Here is a 14,582-nt window from a genome sequence, read left to right as displayed (position 1 = left end):
AGACAAACAATAGAACAATGGGATGCAGCCACCTAACACTGATCAACAACCCCCACCTATCTCCTAAACATGTCTACACAGTCTGAGACAAAGCCCACACAAAATTAGGACAGATCACCCCGTACCCCTAACAGGCACAGGGTGACTTACACATAAGAGTTATATGGGGAGCTGAGACAGGGGTCTCTCCACCTCTCCAAAGGGAGCTGGGCTCCATGGGCCCCCCACCCAAAGTGACTCCCGTCACAAACTACTTGTAAAGCTGAAGCTGTAGTAGGGAACAAGAGTCGCTTAAGTTGATATCTCCTCTCTAGTGCTGGCTCCTATGCCCTGTCATGGTTGGTGGGTGTAGCACCTGCCAAACATAACCCATTAAAGTGAATGAGGCCGCTCTGCAATTGCCCTGCTACCGTGTGCAATACAACAAACAAAAGGGTTAAACAGGCAGCGGTGTGCTCATTTCTTATCACCTACTTTAACCCACTGGACACCGCAGAAGCATGCAGTTGTGGGGCACTAGCAGAGTGGCCCAGTTTACTTGAATGGGTCTCGGCTGACAGGCAGTAGCACCTACCAAAAGCAACAGGGGGTGTAATTCCTGCTGCAGCATCTGCACACCTTTGGCTGCTGCCTCAGCAGCTAAAGGGGGTAGGTTTTGGGGGCGGTAAAACCATGACTGGCAGGTTTACCTGCCAATCACCCCCTGTAATTCCACTGTCTGTATTGGTTTTATATTGTCTCAATAAAGTGAATTGTTAGGAGTGCAGCCGATTGGACTTCCTTTGTTCTCATCTATGCAGCACACGAGCTGGGCTAGCACCTACAGGAGGAGTTGTGCTTAGACACTGGGAGTCTCTACCTTGAGCAGCGGTAATAAATACATGTTTGAATTTCAGCAAGTCATTTTCACCGTGTCTAGATGCCTAAATACATGGAGTTGCTGCCATGTGATTGGCTGATTAGCAATTTGTGTTACCAAACAATTGAACAGGTGGACCTAATAAAGTAAAGAAGTACTGACTTGTTAAATGAGTTGTCTATCAGGTCTCTGGTAGCTTTCTTAGATGTGGCAATAATAGTCCCAATGGCCAGACCTTCTGGATCCAGCACACGAGTTCGTTTAACTGCAAAAACAAAAACCTGAGGTGAGCAGAAAACAGTTGTGTGTAAAAATTGTACATTCTCTAAAAGATTCCCAGCCTATCTGGCTGAAATGTATTTCTCCTGACTTCTGTGTGTTTTATGTAGTCAGACAATAAAAGCTCAACATAGGCACTTTTGTTTTATTGTCCCCTAGGAGGCAGAAAAAGAAAGAAAGAAAAAAAGCAGCTCTGATTACAATATTAACCTTTAGCCTGGGTTCACTTATGTGCGGTGTATCACATGCGATTTGTGTGTGGTGCGATTGGAGCCATACATTTTGTATGGATATACTCGCACCGTACCAAAAACATGCAGGACCCTGTTTTGGGTCTGAACTAGAATCGGATCGCATGGGTATTCACACCTATGTAATTCGATTCTGCACATCATACCGAGTTTTGCGGACCGCGTTCGGGGTGTTGTTAACTTAATATACACACCCGCAGTGGTTCGCATGAATGGGATGCGATTCTGATGCGGTGCGGAATTCGCACTGAAAATATTGAAAATTGCACATCGCATCAGTGTGAACCAGGGCTTAATCTGGAGCTGTCCCCCACAGTATCTTTTCTTTGCCACAAGACATCCTCAGTCCTCCAAGCTGAATGGCACTTGGGATCAGTCAATCTGGAAGACTGAAGAAATACTGAGTGCAGGACGTCATAGCCCAGCCCCTCCAAGGACAGAACCCTGTAATCAAAGTATACTGATGTAGAAAGCTAATGCCGATGTCATCACATTAGTATTGTTCTCTGTACCATCCAAGACTGCCCACTAGGGCTGCTGTTAGAAATCATGGGGCTATAATAAATATATCTGTCTTGGCTTCTATATTCACCAAGTCTTCCTTCTGGGTTCGCAGGCGGCGGTCATTTGACTGGCCAGGCTGTGATGATATCACTCTCGCACATGCGCATGGGAGCCTTGGCCGCAGCATGGCTGTTTCAATGGATGGCATGCCATCCATTGAGAGCACAGTGCACATGTGATACTGCTAAAGTAAGTACCTCCTAAACAGTGCACGTTTAGGAGGTATTAACTGTACCTGCAGGTACGCTCTATTATAGGCGTTCCTGTAGGTACAAAAGTAAAAAAAAAAAAAAAAAAAATGTCAATCATACTCGCCGGCGCCTGATGATTACCGTCAATCACCGACGGGGAGGAAGACTGTTTTGTTTCCTCCCTGTCAGCTCAGGCACACTGTTCAGGAAGGCTGTGCACAGCCATCCTGATCAGTGTGCTTACAGTGAAGCAACCCCCCTGCCCCCTAGTAAAACACTCTCTGCACAGTTAACCTTTTGATCGCCCCTCACATTAACCCTTTCCTGACCAGTCATTAGTACAGTGTCAGTGCTGGTGTTTTCACTGTATTGGTGTCACTGGGGATGTTAATGACACCAAATTAGCTGTTTCCCCTCCCCTTCCCCAAGTCAGAATGCCCGCCGCAGTCCCGCTAAATGCCGCTGATCGCCGCCATTACTAGTAGAGAAAAAAACCCCATTATCTATACCGCCATTTGTAAATGCTATAACTTTCACGTAAACCAATTAATTTACATGTATTGGGATTTTTTTTTTGCAAAGACATGTCACAGAATACATTTTTTTTAAAAAATTTTTACTGGACATGTTTAATAGCAAAAAGTCCAAAATATAGTTTTTTTTTCTCAAAATTGTCGGTCTTTTTTTGCTTATAACGCAAAAAATAAAAAACACAGGTGAGATCAAATACCACCGAAAGAAAGCTCAATTCGTGGGAAAAAAAGGAGGTAAATTTAATTTGGGTGCAGTGTTGCATGACCGTGCCATTGTCAGTTAAGGTAATGGAGCGCTGTAACGCAAAAAATGGCCTGATCAAGAAGGGGGTTAAGTCCTCAGGAGGGCAAGTGGTTAAGATACCAACCTGGACGTTCTACTGGAACTACTTCAAAGTCATCTGTCTCCTCGTTTACTCTTTTTCCACGGCTCTTCTTCATCGACTTTATATGCCTACATGACACACACATGGAGAAGGAATGATAGGTACAGAATGTCTTGTTTAACAAACAATTCACAGCAAGCCAGTCCCATCACTTACCCTTCATCATCACTATCGCTGTCAGAGTCACTGGAGTCTTCAGTAGCTGCAGTCTGATTGGACACCTCCGCAGATGTTTCAGAAACTCCGGACAGTGTTTCTTTTTTGACCTCTGTTGTGGTTTCCTCTGATTGGCATTTTTTCTTTCTGTCTTTCTTTTTTTCTTGTGACTTGGTTTCTGCACATTAGTAATTAGGTGTTTATCTAAAGTAATGACTAATTGATGAGGTCTTAAATCAATATTAAAAGGCAGATTTAAAAAAAAATACCTGCTAGGGTGACAGTATGTTAAGAAAAGAAAAACATAAATAATATAAAAAAATAGAATAAAAATGTAAAAAAAGTTTTAAAAAATTATAATTTTTGGTTATAAACTAATTTGGGTTATTTTTTATACTAAAAAGATAAACGCATAAATTGTGGCCAAGATTTATGAAGAAAGATTATTTGCAACATTTTATAAGAAAAACACTTTTTTTCAAAATTTTTGGACTTTCATTCATATAGCAAAAAAATAAAAATCCCAGTGGTGAATAACTACCACCAAAATAAAGTTTTATCTGTGTCGAAAAATGCTAAAAAATGCATATGGGTATAGTGTTGCATGACCGCGCAATTATCATTTAAACTGTGATAGCACTGAAAGCTGAAAATTGGCCTGGACAGGAAAGGGGTGAAAGTGTCCGGACTGGAAGTGGTTAAAGGAGAATCCAGTAAAAGGTGCACAGTACAGAATTCAGCATTGCAAGACAACCAGTCATTCATCAAAGGAATGTATGGAGAGCTCAAAGGTCACAGGTCAAAAGTAGCTTAGGGGAAAAACTGGATGAATGGATTAGTGACTTGTGCCATAGAGGCAACATGCTAAAATTATTCATATGGCAATTAAATTGTGAAGAACAACCACCACTGGAATGCATCACAGCCTCTGATGTATGAGGCATAATAGCAGGTGACCACACAAGGTATCTTCTTCATCCATGGTAAACCACCAAAGGGGCTTGCGGGAACCTAGGGAACATCAGCTTGTCAATTTCCTGGTGTGAAGAATTCAACTGCACCATCAGGAAGATAGGGTGCAGTATAATTATCTGGGACATACATATAGTAGCCTCTCAGGGGATTATTAGTATATCAACACTGGGCAGTCCTCTATTGCTCTCAGGGACATCAATAGCAAGACCTACGTATGTCTGCCATGGCCATTGGGACAGGTCCTATTTCATATTTCAAGTAAATTTAACATTGAGTGCAGGATACCTCAAGGTAAATATAAATACTCCAAAAATCCAAAGTGGGTGGAAAAGGAATCAAACTATGGTATTCTAACACACCAAAGAACAACCAATTGAAATATTGCTTTAGATGAACTGACCTTTTAAAGCTGAACTCCAGACTGTATACATTTATAGAAAGCAGTGTCAGTACCTGAACTTGGTATAAGTCTCATGCATCCACAGTACAACAGAGCTCAGACTGAGAAAGAAATAGCATAAGGAGATAATCAGTTCATCTGCTGACAAGCACCATGCTGACAGGAGAAGGAAGAGAGACAGAGAGATGGGTCATCGCTGGGTTGCTTCTATCAAACTGTCCAGTCACAGGCTTAGTAACAAACCCATGACAGCCTGGGCTCAGAGGAAGTGAAAGAATGATGATGCCCATCATTCAACCCAGAGGACTGAGGACTAGCAGAAAATAAGTATTGCAGGGGACAGCTCTGGATTGAAGGAGGATATTGCAGCAAACACTCAACTCTTTTTGATCTATTCATGAAGCATTCATTTCTTCTTCTTATTTTTTTTAGAGCAGTTCTGCTTCAAGTATAGGACATTTCTAGTGATCAATAAAGGACAAACGTACCAACTGCCATTTATCAGTTACAGCCGACTGACAATAACTGATTTGTCGAATAAACTGGCATATTTTATGCAATGTTGTAGTTGTGTTGTCTGTTGAGTTAATCTCATCTAACAAAGCTGAAAATGTCTGTGCAGGAAGATTAGTGTGTCAGTACGTAACTGCCAACACACAGACTATTCATTTTTGAGTTGGCCAATAGGACCTCCCTTGATAAAATGTAAAACAATACAATGCCAATATGAACCTACTTGATTTCCAGTACTGTACCTTTTTTGGTCTCCTGTAAAATTTTTGCCTGATTAATTTCCATCTCTTCATCAGCATCAGAATGTAGTACAGATGAGAAAATTCCCTGAAACAGAAAAACATCACATCAACAGTTATTTTTTGTATCTGCAGCATGTTTAAAGGAAAACGTGAGAGAATGTGCTTATGTTCCAGAAAGGTTATCTTTTTCTATTTTGCCTTGACATGCAATTTAAAGCCCATCTCTGGGAATGGCAACCAATGACAACAGCAATGCAGTGACCTTTCCAGGACTGTATTATGCTACTGCAATCTTCTGAATAATGAGTGGATTTCGCTGCTGAGCAGCCAATAGGAAGTGTCCACATCACCCAAGCAAGTGATGTGCACACCTGAGAAAGGATCCAGCATGTGATAAGTAAATAAGCCATTAAAGTGATACTAAACCCCGGACCCTGCACTCGCTATATCTGGTCTCCCCGGACCCTGCACTCGCTATATCTGGTCTCCCCGGACCCTGCACTCGCTATATCTGGTCTCCCCGGACCCTGCACTCGCTATATCTGGTCTCCCCGGACCCTGCACTCGCTATATCTGGTCTCCCCGGACCCTGCACTCGCTATATCTGGTCTCCCCGGACCCTGCACTCGCTATATCTGGTCTCCCCGGACCCTGCACTCGCTATATCTGGTCTCCCCGGACCCTGCACTCGCTATATCTGGTCTCCCCGGACCCTGCACTCGCTATATCTGGTCTCCCCGGACCCTGCACTCGCTATATCTGGTCTCCCCGGACCCTGCACTCGCTATATCTGGTCTCCCCGGACCCTGCACTCGCTATATCTGGTCTCCCCGGACCCTGCACTCGCTATATCTGGTCTCCCCGGACCCTGCACTCGCTATATCTGGTCTCCCCGGACCCTGCACTCGCTATATCTGGTCTCCCCGGACCCTGCACTCGCTATATCTGGTCTCCCCGGACCCTGCACTCACTATATCTGCTCTCACTAGACCCTGCACTTACTATATCTGGTCTCCCCGGACCCTGCACTCACTATGTCTGGTCTCCCCGGACCCTGCACTCACTATGTCTGGTCTCCCCGGACCCTGCACTCACTATGTCTGGTCTCCCCGGACCCTGCACTCACTATGTCTGGTCTCCCCGGACCCTGCACTCACTATGTCTGGTCTCCCCGGACCCTGCACTCACTATGTCTGTTCTCCCCGGACCCTGCACTCACTATGTCTGGTCTCCCCGGACCCTGCACTCACTATGTCTGGTCTCCCCGGACCCTGCACTCACTATGTCTGGTCTCCCCGGACCCTGCACTCACTATATCTGCTCTCACTAGACCCTGCACTTACTATATCTGGTCTCCCCAGACCCTGCACTCACTATGTCTGGTCTCCCCAGACCCTGCACTCACTATGTCTGGTTTCCCCGGACCCTGCACTCACTATGTCTGGTCTCCCCGGACCCTGCACTCACTATGTCTGGTCTCCCCGGACCCTGCACTCACTATGTCTGGTCTCCCCGGACCCTGCACTCACTATGTCTGGTCTCCCCGGACCCTGCACTCACTATGTCTGGTCTCCCCGGACCCTGCACTCACTATGTCTGGTCTCCCCAGACCCTGCACTCACTATGTCTGGTCTCCCCGGACCCTGCACTCACTATGTCTGGTCTTCCCGGACCCTGCACTCACTATATCTGCTCTCCCAGGACCCTGCATTCACTATATCTGCTCTCCCAGGACCCTGCACTCACTATATCTGCTCTCCCAGGACCCTGCACTCACTATATCTGGTCTCCCCGGACCCTGCATTCTTTATATCTGCTCCCCCAGGGCCCTGCACTTGCTATATCCGATCTCCCCAGACCCTGCACTCACTATATCTGGTCTCCCCGGACCCTGCATTCACTCAATCTGGTCTCCAAGGACCCTGTACTCACTATGTCTGGTCTCCCCGGACCCTGCATTCACTATATCTGGTCTCCCCGGACCCTGCACTCACTATGTCTGGTCTCCCACAGTACACACAACATGGAAATGCAATTATTTTAGTAAATATAAACTGCTAAATACCTTTTCTCATCAGCAGTATATAGCAGTCTTGTGACTTCTATCAGTGTCTAGCTGAGCACTGGTTAATCTTGGAGGAGGAATTCTCATTCTGCTCTGACTGTCCTATGAGGCTGCATAACCTCTGACCCTCTGTCTGAACAGTGCTGATTGGTCCTGTGCTGATCACATGCACTCTCCCAAGAAAAAAAAAATCTCTAGCAATACACACCAAACTGAGCATGTATAGCTTCCCCCAAGACTCTGTTTTGTCACCAGATGGATTGGGGACAGTAGAAGGGGAGGATCAGAGAAGACAGGATCAAACAGCCTTTTTACACAATGCAGAGGATTAACCCCTTAGGGTGCTTTACTGCACATACAGACTGATTTTACTGTTGTGGGTTTACTAACACTTTTCTCATCAGCAGTTAGAGCAGTCTTGTGACTTCAGCAGAGTACTGGTTAAAGCTTGTAAGAGTTTTCTTTCTGCTCTAGGAGGATGTGAAAGTCCTGACCCTCTGTCTGGACAGTGCCGATTGTCCCTGTGTTGATGACATGCCATCTCCCAAGAAAAGAAAAAAAAAAAACAACCTCTCTAGCAATACACGCCAAACTGAGCATGTGACCAGAGGTTCAGTCTGTATCAGGTGTCCTGTATGCAGAGGATTAACCCCTTAGGTTCCACAGGGAGTGTAACAATCATGCTTTACTGCATATATAGCATATGATTTTACTTTTGTGGGTTTAGTAACACTTTAAGTTATGTTTTTCCTTTAAATAACTCAACGATCAGTTGGGGTAGGAGTAGGTGTGTCCAGAGTTCAGCATTAAATATACATTGCTCTTAAAGGGCCCCATAACTATACTACACTTTTAAAATGAAAGAACAACTGTGTAAATACTTACCTTTTCTGCTGCCCATGCTCCTGAACTCTGTTCTGACTCTAAGGAATATATATGTGAAGTCCACAAATAAGCACATTTCTGGGAGTGTCGTTCTCCTGGATTCCCTGCAGCTCCCCTTGTTTACTCCTGCTGACTTCCATGTCACTATTCTCTCCTATCCCTGCCATGTTATCGCCCCCTTTAATACTACAGGACTGATATAACGATGTAGACACCCCACACCGCCCCTTCAGCTGGCATCGCAGGGTAGTCCGGGACAAGTATTCCCTGTGTGTGTGGTTCATTCAGATTTGCATGTTAAACCCCACTGTTCCCTGTCACAAGAAAACAGCAAGGGAAACAAGGGCAGAGAATTGGTCATACCCCTGCAAATTAGCTGCTTCCCACCCAGCCACTGTACATAAACAGCTGGGCAGGATAAACACAGTTTTGACAGGACATACCCATACGTCCTTGTCAGATTGTGGGCTCACAGTCGCGCAGCAGAGCGATGCTGCGATGGCTATGTCCCTCGGACACTCTTGGGGGATGCTGCAGCCTGTCAGCGATCTGTGTAAAGCTGCTGATTTTACTGTGCAGCTATCCCACACCAGTGCACCAAGCACCATCTGTATCTGCCCAAGTGCACATCAACCCCTGTACTAGTGTGTCCCATCAACATCTGTCACAGTGTACCAGTGCACATCAGCAGTTGCAATAGTGTCCCATTGCAACATCAACATCTGTTGCTGTCCCTAGTGGACCGTCAACATCTGTTGGTGTTCCCAGTGGATCAACATCTGTCACAATGTACCAGTGTCCCATCAACATCTATCACAGTGTACCAGTGCACATCAACATTTGCAATAGTGTCCCATTGCAACATCAGTCGTTCCCAGTGGACCATCAACATCTGTCACAGTGTACCAGCATCCCAAAACCATCTGTCACAGTGTCCCAAAACCATCTGTCACAGTGTCCCAAAAACATCTGTCACAGTGTCCCAAAAACATCTGTCACAGTGTCCCAAAAACATCTGTCACAGTGTCCCAAAAACATCTGTCACAGTGTCCCAGTGTCCCAAAAACATCTGTCACAGTGTACCAGTGCACAAAATCTGCAATAGTGTTCCATTGCAACATCAACATCTGTTGGTATCCCACTGGAACATCATCTGTGTGTTAGAAATATCTTAGAAACTGACAACTTTGTGTAAAAAAAAAAATACATTTTCACATCTCCCAAATACTTGTGGCAAAAAAATGACATGTTCAAAAGACTCATTATGCCTCAAAGAAAATACGTTGGGGTGTTTGCTTTTCTAAATGTGGTCATTTTGTTGGTGTTTCCATTGTCCTGGTGCTCCAGGGGCCTTCAAAACTGTGATAGGTAGTTAGGAAATTTGATGTGTAAATTCTGTCCCTAGAACACCTGAAGGTGCTCCTTGGATTTTGGACCTCTCTATGTGGCTAAGCTGTGAAAAAGTCTGACACGTGGTATTGCTATACTCAGGAGGCGCAGCAGAATGGATTTTGGGGTGTATTTCTTAGTATGTCCATGCTGCGTGTTAGAAATATCTTATGAACTGAGAACTTTTTGTAAAAAAAAAACAAAAAAACAAAGTTTTCATTTTCTTTCCACATTTTCCCAAAACTTGTGGCAAAAAATGGCATTTTCAAAAGACTCAATATGCCTCATAGAAAATACATTAGGGTTTTCACTTTCCAAAATGTGGGTGTTTTGGTTGTCCTGTTGCTCCAGGGCCTTCAAAAGTGTGACAGGTAGTCAGGAAATCACAAGGAACATTCAAGTCAAACCAGGACTTCTGAGTTTATATAATAAAAGAACAAATTTCAAGGAGTGGAACTGCCTTCATTTTTACATACTCCCCTGCCACATTTATACACTTTTTCCAGTGCTTAACGAATGCCTGCAAAGCTTTGGCATAGAAATATTAGTCAGACCATCCTAAGACAGACTGCTTCACTTCGTCAATATTGTGTTCACCGTTCCAACAGAAAGATTAGTCTGTTGTGGGATTTTACGACAGGTTATACATCAGTTATCCAGGATCAGGCTTCCACACGCTGAATGCTCACAGGAATGACTGCTGTGGGCTGGGAACCACCATGGCCAGAATCATCACTGATGGATGTATGGCCATCTTTGAAACATTTACATCATTCAAATACCTTATTGCGGCTGAGCGTCTCATCACCGTACTGTGCTTGAAGTCTTCTGAAGATATCTGTAGGTTTTACGCATTTGTTCGCAAGAAACCATCACCACACGCTGTTCCATGTATGCACTGACACTGTTGTCTGCCATCTTGATTAACGGTCTCTGGACTGGTCTGCGACATATGCGCCGCTTTTCAGCAATAGCACACACTTGCCACTTAATACTGTGTGGAGTACCACCACGCTAGCACCCCCTTTTTTTAACTCTAAAATTAAAAGTTCAGGCTTGACCTGAATGCCTCTTGTAGATGCGTAATTTATGCTCCTTGAAATCCCAAAGGTTCTTGAATTTTGGGCAATCTATGTGGCTAGGCTGTGAAAAAATCTCACACAAGTAGCAGAATGTGTTTTGGGGTGCAATTGCAAGTATGCCTATGCCGTGTGTGAGAAATAAGTTAATATGACAATTCTGTGTGTGTGGGGGGGGGGGGGGACATTTTATTTAATTTCTTCATTTTCCAAACAATTGTGGAGAAAAAAAATTGCAACTTCAATAAACTCACAATACCTCTTACTAAATATTGCAAACTGTCTACTTTCCAAAAAGGGGTCATTTGGGGAATAAACGTATTGTTCTGGCATGTTGGGAACTCAAGAAATGAGATAGGCAGTCAGTACACATCAGGTGTGATCAATTTTCAATGATATGAACAATAGCTTGTGGACTCTATAACTTTCACACAGACCAAATAATGCACTGGTTTGAGTTATTTTTACCGAAGAAATGTAGCAGTATAAATTTTGGTCAAAACATATGAAGAAAAATTACTTACTTGCAAAATTTGATAACAAAAAACTAAGAAAACCGCTTTTTTTTCTCCAAAATTTTTATATTGTTTTTTAATTTATTTAAAAACAATATAAAACCCAGTGGTAAATGAATATCACTAAAAGAAAGCTCTACTTGTCTGAAAAAAATGTTAAAAATGTAATTAGTGTGCAGTCCTGCATGCCTGAGTAACTTTCATTCAAAGTGTGCGAGCGCTGCAAGCTGAAAAATGGGCCTGGGCAGAAAAAGGGTAAAAGGTGTCTGGAATTGAGGTGGTTAAGGTTGATAAAAAAAAAAACCAAAAAAACAATGGAGGTTTTTTCATCAGGGGGCTGGGAATGCAATAATTTGTTTGCTTTTAGGATAGTTCCATTTGAGCAAACTTTCAAGTAGTCAAAGAAGGTGTTTTAACCACTTTCTCTCCAGTGGTTTTCCCCCCCTCTTCCTGACCAGGCCATTTTTTGCGATACGCTGCGGCATTACTTTAACTGGCAATTGTGCAATCATGCAATGCTGCATCCAAATGAAATTTATGTCATTTTTTCCCCACAAATAGAGCTTTTTTTCGGTGGTATTTGATCACCTGTGCAGGTTTTAATTTTTTTGTGCTATAAACAAAAAAAAAGACCGACAATTTTGAAAAAAAAAAAAAAACAATATTTCCTGTAAAAAAAATTTTTAAAAAATCAAATCAAAATTTCTTCATAAATTTAGGCCAAAATGTATTCTGCTCCATGTCTTTGCTAGAAAAAAAATCCCAATACGTGTAAATTAATTGGTTTACGTGAAAGTTACTGTGTCTACGAATAGTGGTATACGCACTAGAATTTAGATTTTTTTTTTTTATACTAGTAATGGCGGCGATCAGCGACTTATAGCAGGACTGTGGTGGGAATTCTGACACTGGGGGGGAAAAACTGCCACTGACACCCCAATGACACTAATACAGGGATCAGTGCTAATAAAAAGCACTGACACTGTACGAATGGCACTGGCAGGAAGGGGTTAACATCTGGGTCGTTCAAAGGGTTAACTGTGTGCCGTTGTCTGTGTGTGTTTTACTAGGGATACATACTGCTGTGTATTTATCTGCTGTGCAGAGAAATACACAGCAGCATGTTACTGCCGGCGGGAAAGAGACCTGTGTCTCTCTGCGATCGCAGGGTGCCGGCGGGGAATCTCCGGCCAGGACTAGGTGATTGACATCTGTAGCCACCAATGGTGACGCGGGTAGTGTGGAATGTGCGCCCCCTACCCGGCAATGCAAAAAATGTATATATATGTGATTTTGCGCCGCCCTGCAGCAGTATTTCTGCTATAGGGCGGCAGGAAAGCGGTTAAATAAGACTTCTGACTCACCTTTCCAAACCACAAATTTGTGTCTCTTTGTTCACGCTCTGATTTATCCTCAAGGGACAGCAACAGAGGATTTGTTGTCTCTTCATCCTCCTCGTGTGTCTGCTGATCTGGTTCTGGAACCCTGAAACCAAAAAGAAGAAAATGCTGAACCCGTGAATCCATCCACCAGCATGCATAATAATAAAACCTGGGAAATATTTAGGCTCTAAACACACAAACTAGGATTGAATTTAAAGTGCCATTAAACCCACATCATAAAAAACGTTCAATAAATGCTGCATTTACATGCTGTTCAAACCCACTCAGTTACTTCTGGATTCTACACATAAACTTGTTGATCCTGCTGTTCTTTAGCTGCACCTTCTGTTCATCAGCTAGGGATTTTGCAGCTATAGTGGCAACTCTGCACATACTCAGTTTTCAGCGTGTTTCTTAGCTGAGAAATCCCTCCCTATCACATCTGAGCAGACCATGTGACTATAGCGTCACACATCTGGGCGCAGGACTGCTGTTAGAAACCACAGCGCCCCATACATCCAACCTGACAGGACAGGACAGGGCAGGGCCCACCCCCCACCCAAAAAAACAAAACAGTTTACTATGCTTCAGTTATAACTGAACACAGTGAGTGATCAGTACTGATGACTAGTTGTGTTCAATCTAGAAAGAAAGGGGCTGGTTAATGTGTCATATTTACTGAACTCTTCCCCCACTCTCCATCCTGAACAATCCTATGTGTGCTTGTTGATGGGAAGGAGAGGATGGAAGCCGGCAGCGCAGAGGCACACAGGTGCCTGAGCAGCAGGGGGGGAAACATATGGTGCACAGGGAGGTTTATGGGTGTGGTGGGGGGATAATTACTGGAACTGGTCCACTGTATGGCTCCCTCTGCAGCATCTGAAAGCCAGTGGGAGGGAGAGGAGAAGCCAGCTTTTAGCTGCTGCAGAGAGAGCCATATACTGTAGGGGATCAGTTCAGTAATTGCTGCCACCACGGTACCAATCACCCTCCCTGCCCACATCTGATTCACCCAGCTGCCTGGGCCCCCCTGCTGGCCTGGGTACCCCCCTTGTCCGCAGCCCTGTGTGGGCGTATACATAGTGGTGAATGACAGCCCACTCCCTCCCTCCTCCTCCATGCCCAATAACCAGCTAAACACAATAAGGGTTGGATATTACATCTTGATTAATGGAGGCTTCTCCTCCCTGTTATTCTAAGACACAGGATGGACTGGCTGAAATATGCCCACACTGTGTTATTTCCACAAAATAATAAAGATTTGATTTCAAATATATATTTGACAATTTAAAACAGATGACGGGGCCATTCAGGAAGCGCAGCGCTTCTCGCACATGCGCAGTGGACACCCGGCTGTGAAGCCGCAAACTGTCACAGCCGGGTGCCCACACTGAAGATGCCGGCGCCTAGAATACAGAACAGCCGGTGAAACGGGCTGCTGGGAGGACACCATGGGATTGTGGGACAGGTGAGTGGCTGTTTTTTAAAAGTCAGTAGCTACAGTTTTTGTAGCTGCTGACTTATTTTTTTACAGAGTGAGTGGAATTTCGCTTTAATCTAAATTAAACAGTTGGTGTTTAGTATCACTTTAACTTGTAATTCCTTGTCTGAAGAGCATGCACCTTTGTGTTCACTTAAGGACCAGGCTTTATATTGCACTTTTTGTTCACATCGGTTTAATTTTTTTGTTAGAATAAAACCCCAAAACATATATTTTTTAAAAGCAGAAGCCCTAGAGAATAAATTGGTGGGCTTTTTCAATTTTCTTATGTCACACAGTATTTGTGCAGCGGTTTTTCATCCGCAATATTTTGGGAAAAAAATATTTTTTTTTAATTTGAATGCAAATAAAACACAAATCAGAACATAATTTTTTTGTAAAATATAAAAGATGATGTTACACTCAATAAATAAATAC

At 43.8% G+C, this 14,582-nt stretch overlaps 1 protein-coding gene across 1 annotated transcript in view; it reads right to left on the bottom strand.

Annotated features, from left to right (window-relative positions):
* The window catches only part of FTSJ3 (FtsJ RNA 2'-O-methyltransferase 3), a 75,131-nt gene that overhangs the window by 17,180 nt on the left and 43,369 nt on the right, over positions 1-14,582 (bottom strand). The window contains exons 15-19 of the mRNA XM_089689699.1: positions 12,647-12,767; positions 5,350-5,434; positions 3,220-3,397; positions 3,046-3,131; positions 1,022-1,124 (exon numbers count right to left, since the gene is read on the bottom strand). Coding sequence (XP_089545825.1) covers positions 1,022-1,124; positions 3,046-3,131; positions 3,220-3,397; positions 5,350-5,434; positions 12,647-12,767 — 573 coding nt within the window. The remainder of the gene's footprint in view (positions 1-1,021; positions 1,125-3,045; positions 3,132-3,219; positions 3,398-5,349; positions 5,435-12,646; positions 12,768-14,582) is intronic.

The sequence above is a fragment of the Staurois parvus genome, unplaced genomic scaffold (genome assembly GCF_062004578.1).
Source record: "Staurois parvus isolate SC_StPar_1 unplaced genomic scaffold, SC_StPar_1.0 ptg000493l, whole genome shotgun sequence".
Lineage (NCBI taxonomy): Eukaryota > Metazoa > Chordata > Amphibia > Anura > Ranidae > Staurois > Staurois parvus.
Note: the sequence above shows the minus strand (reverse complement) of the source record. Positions and strands in the feature narration are given on the sequence as shown.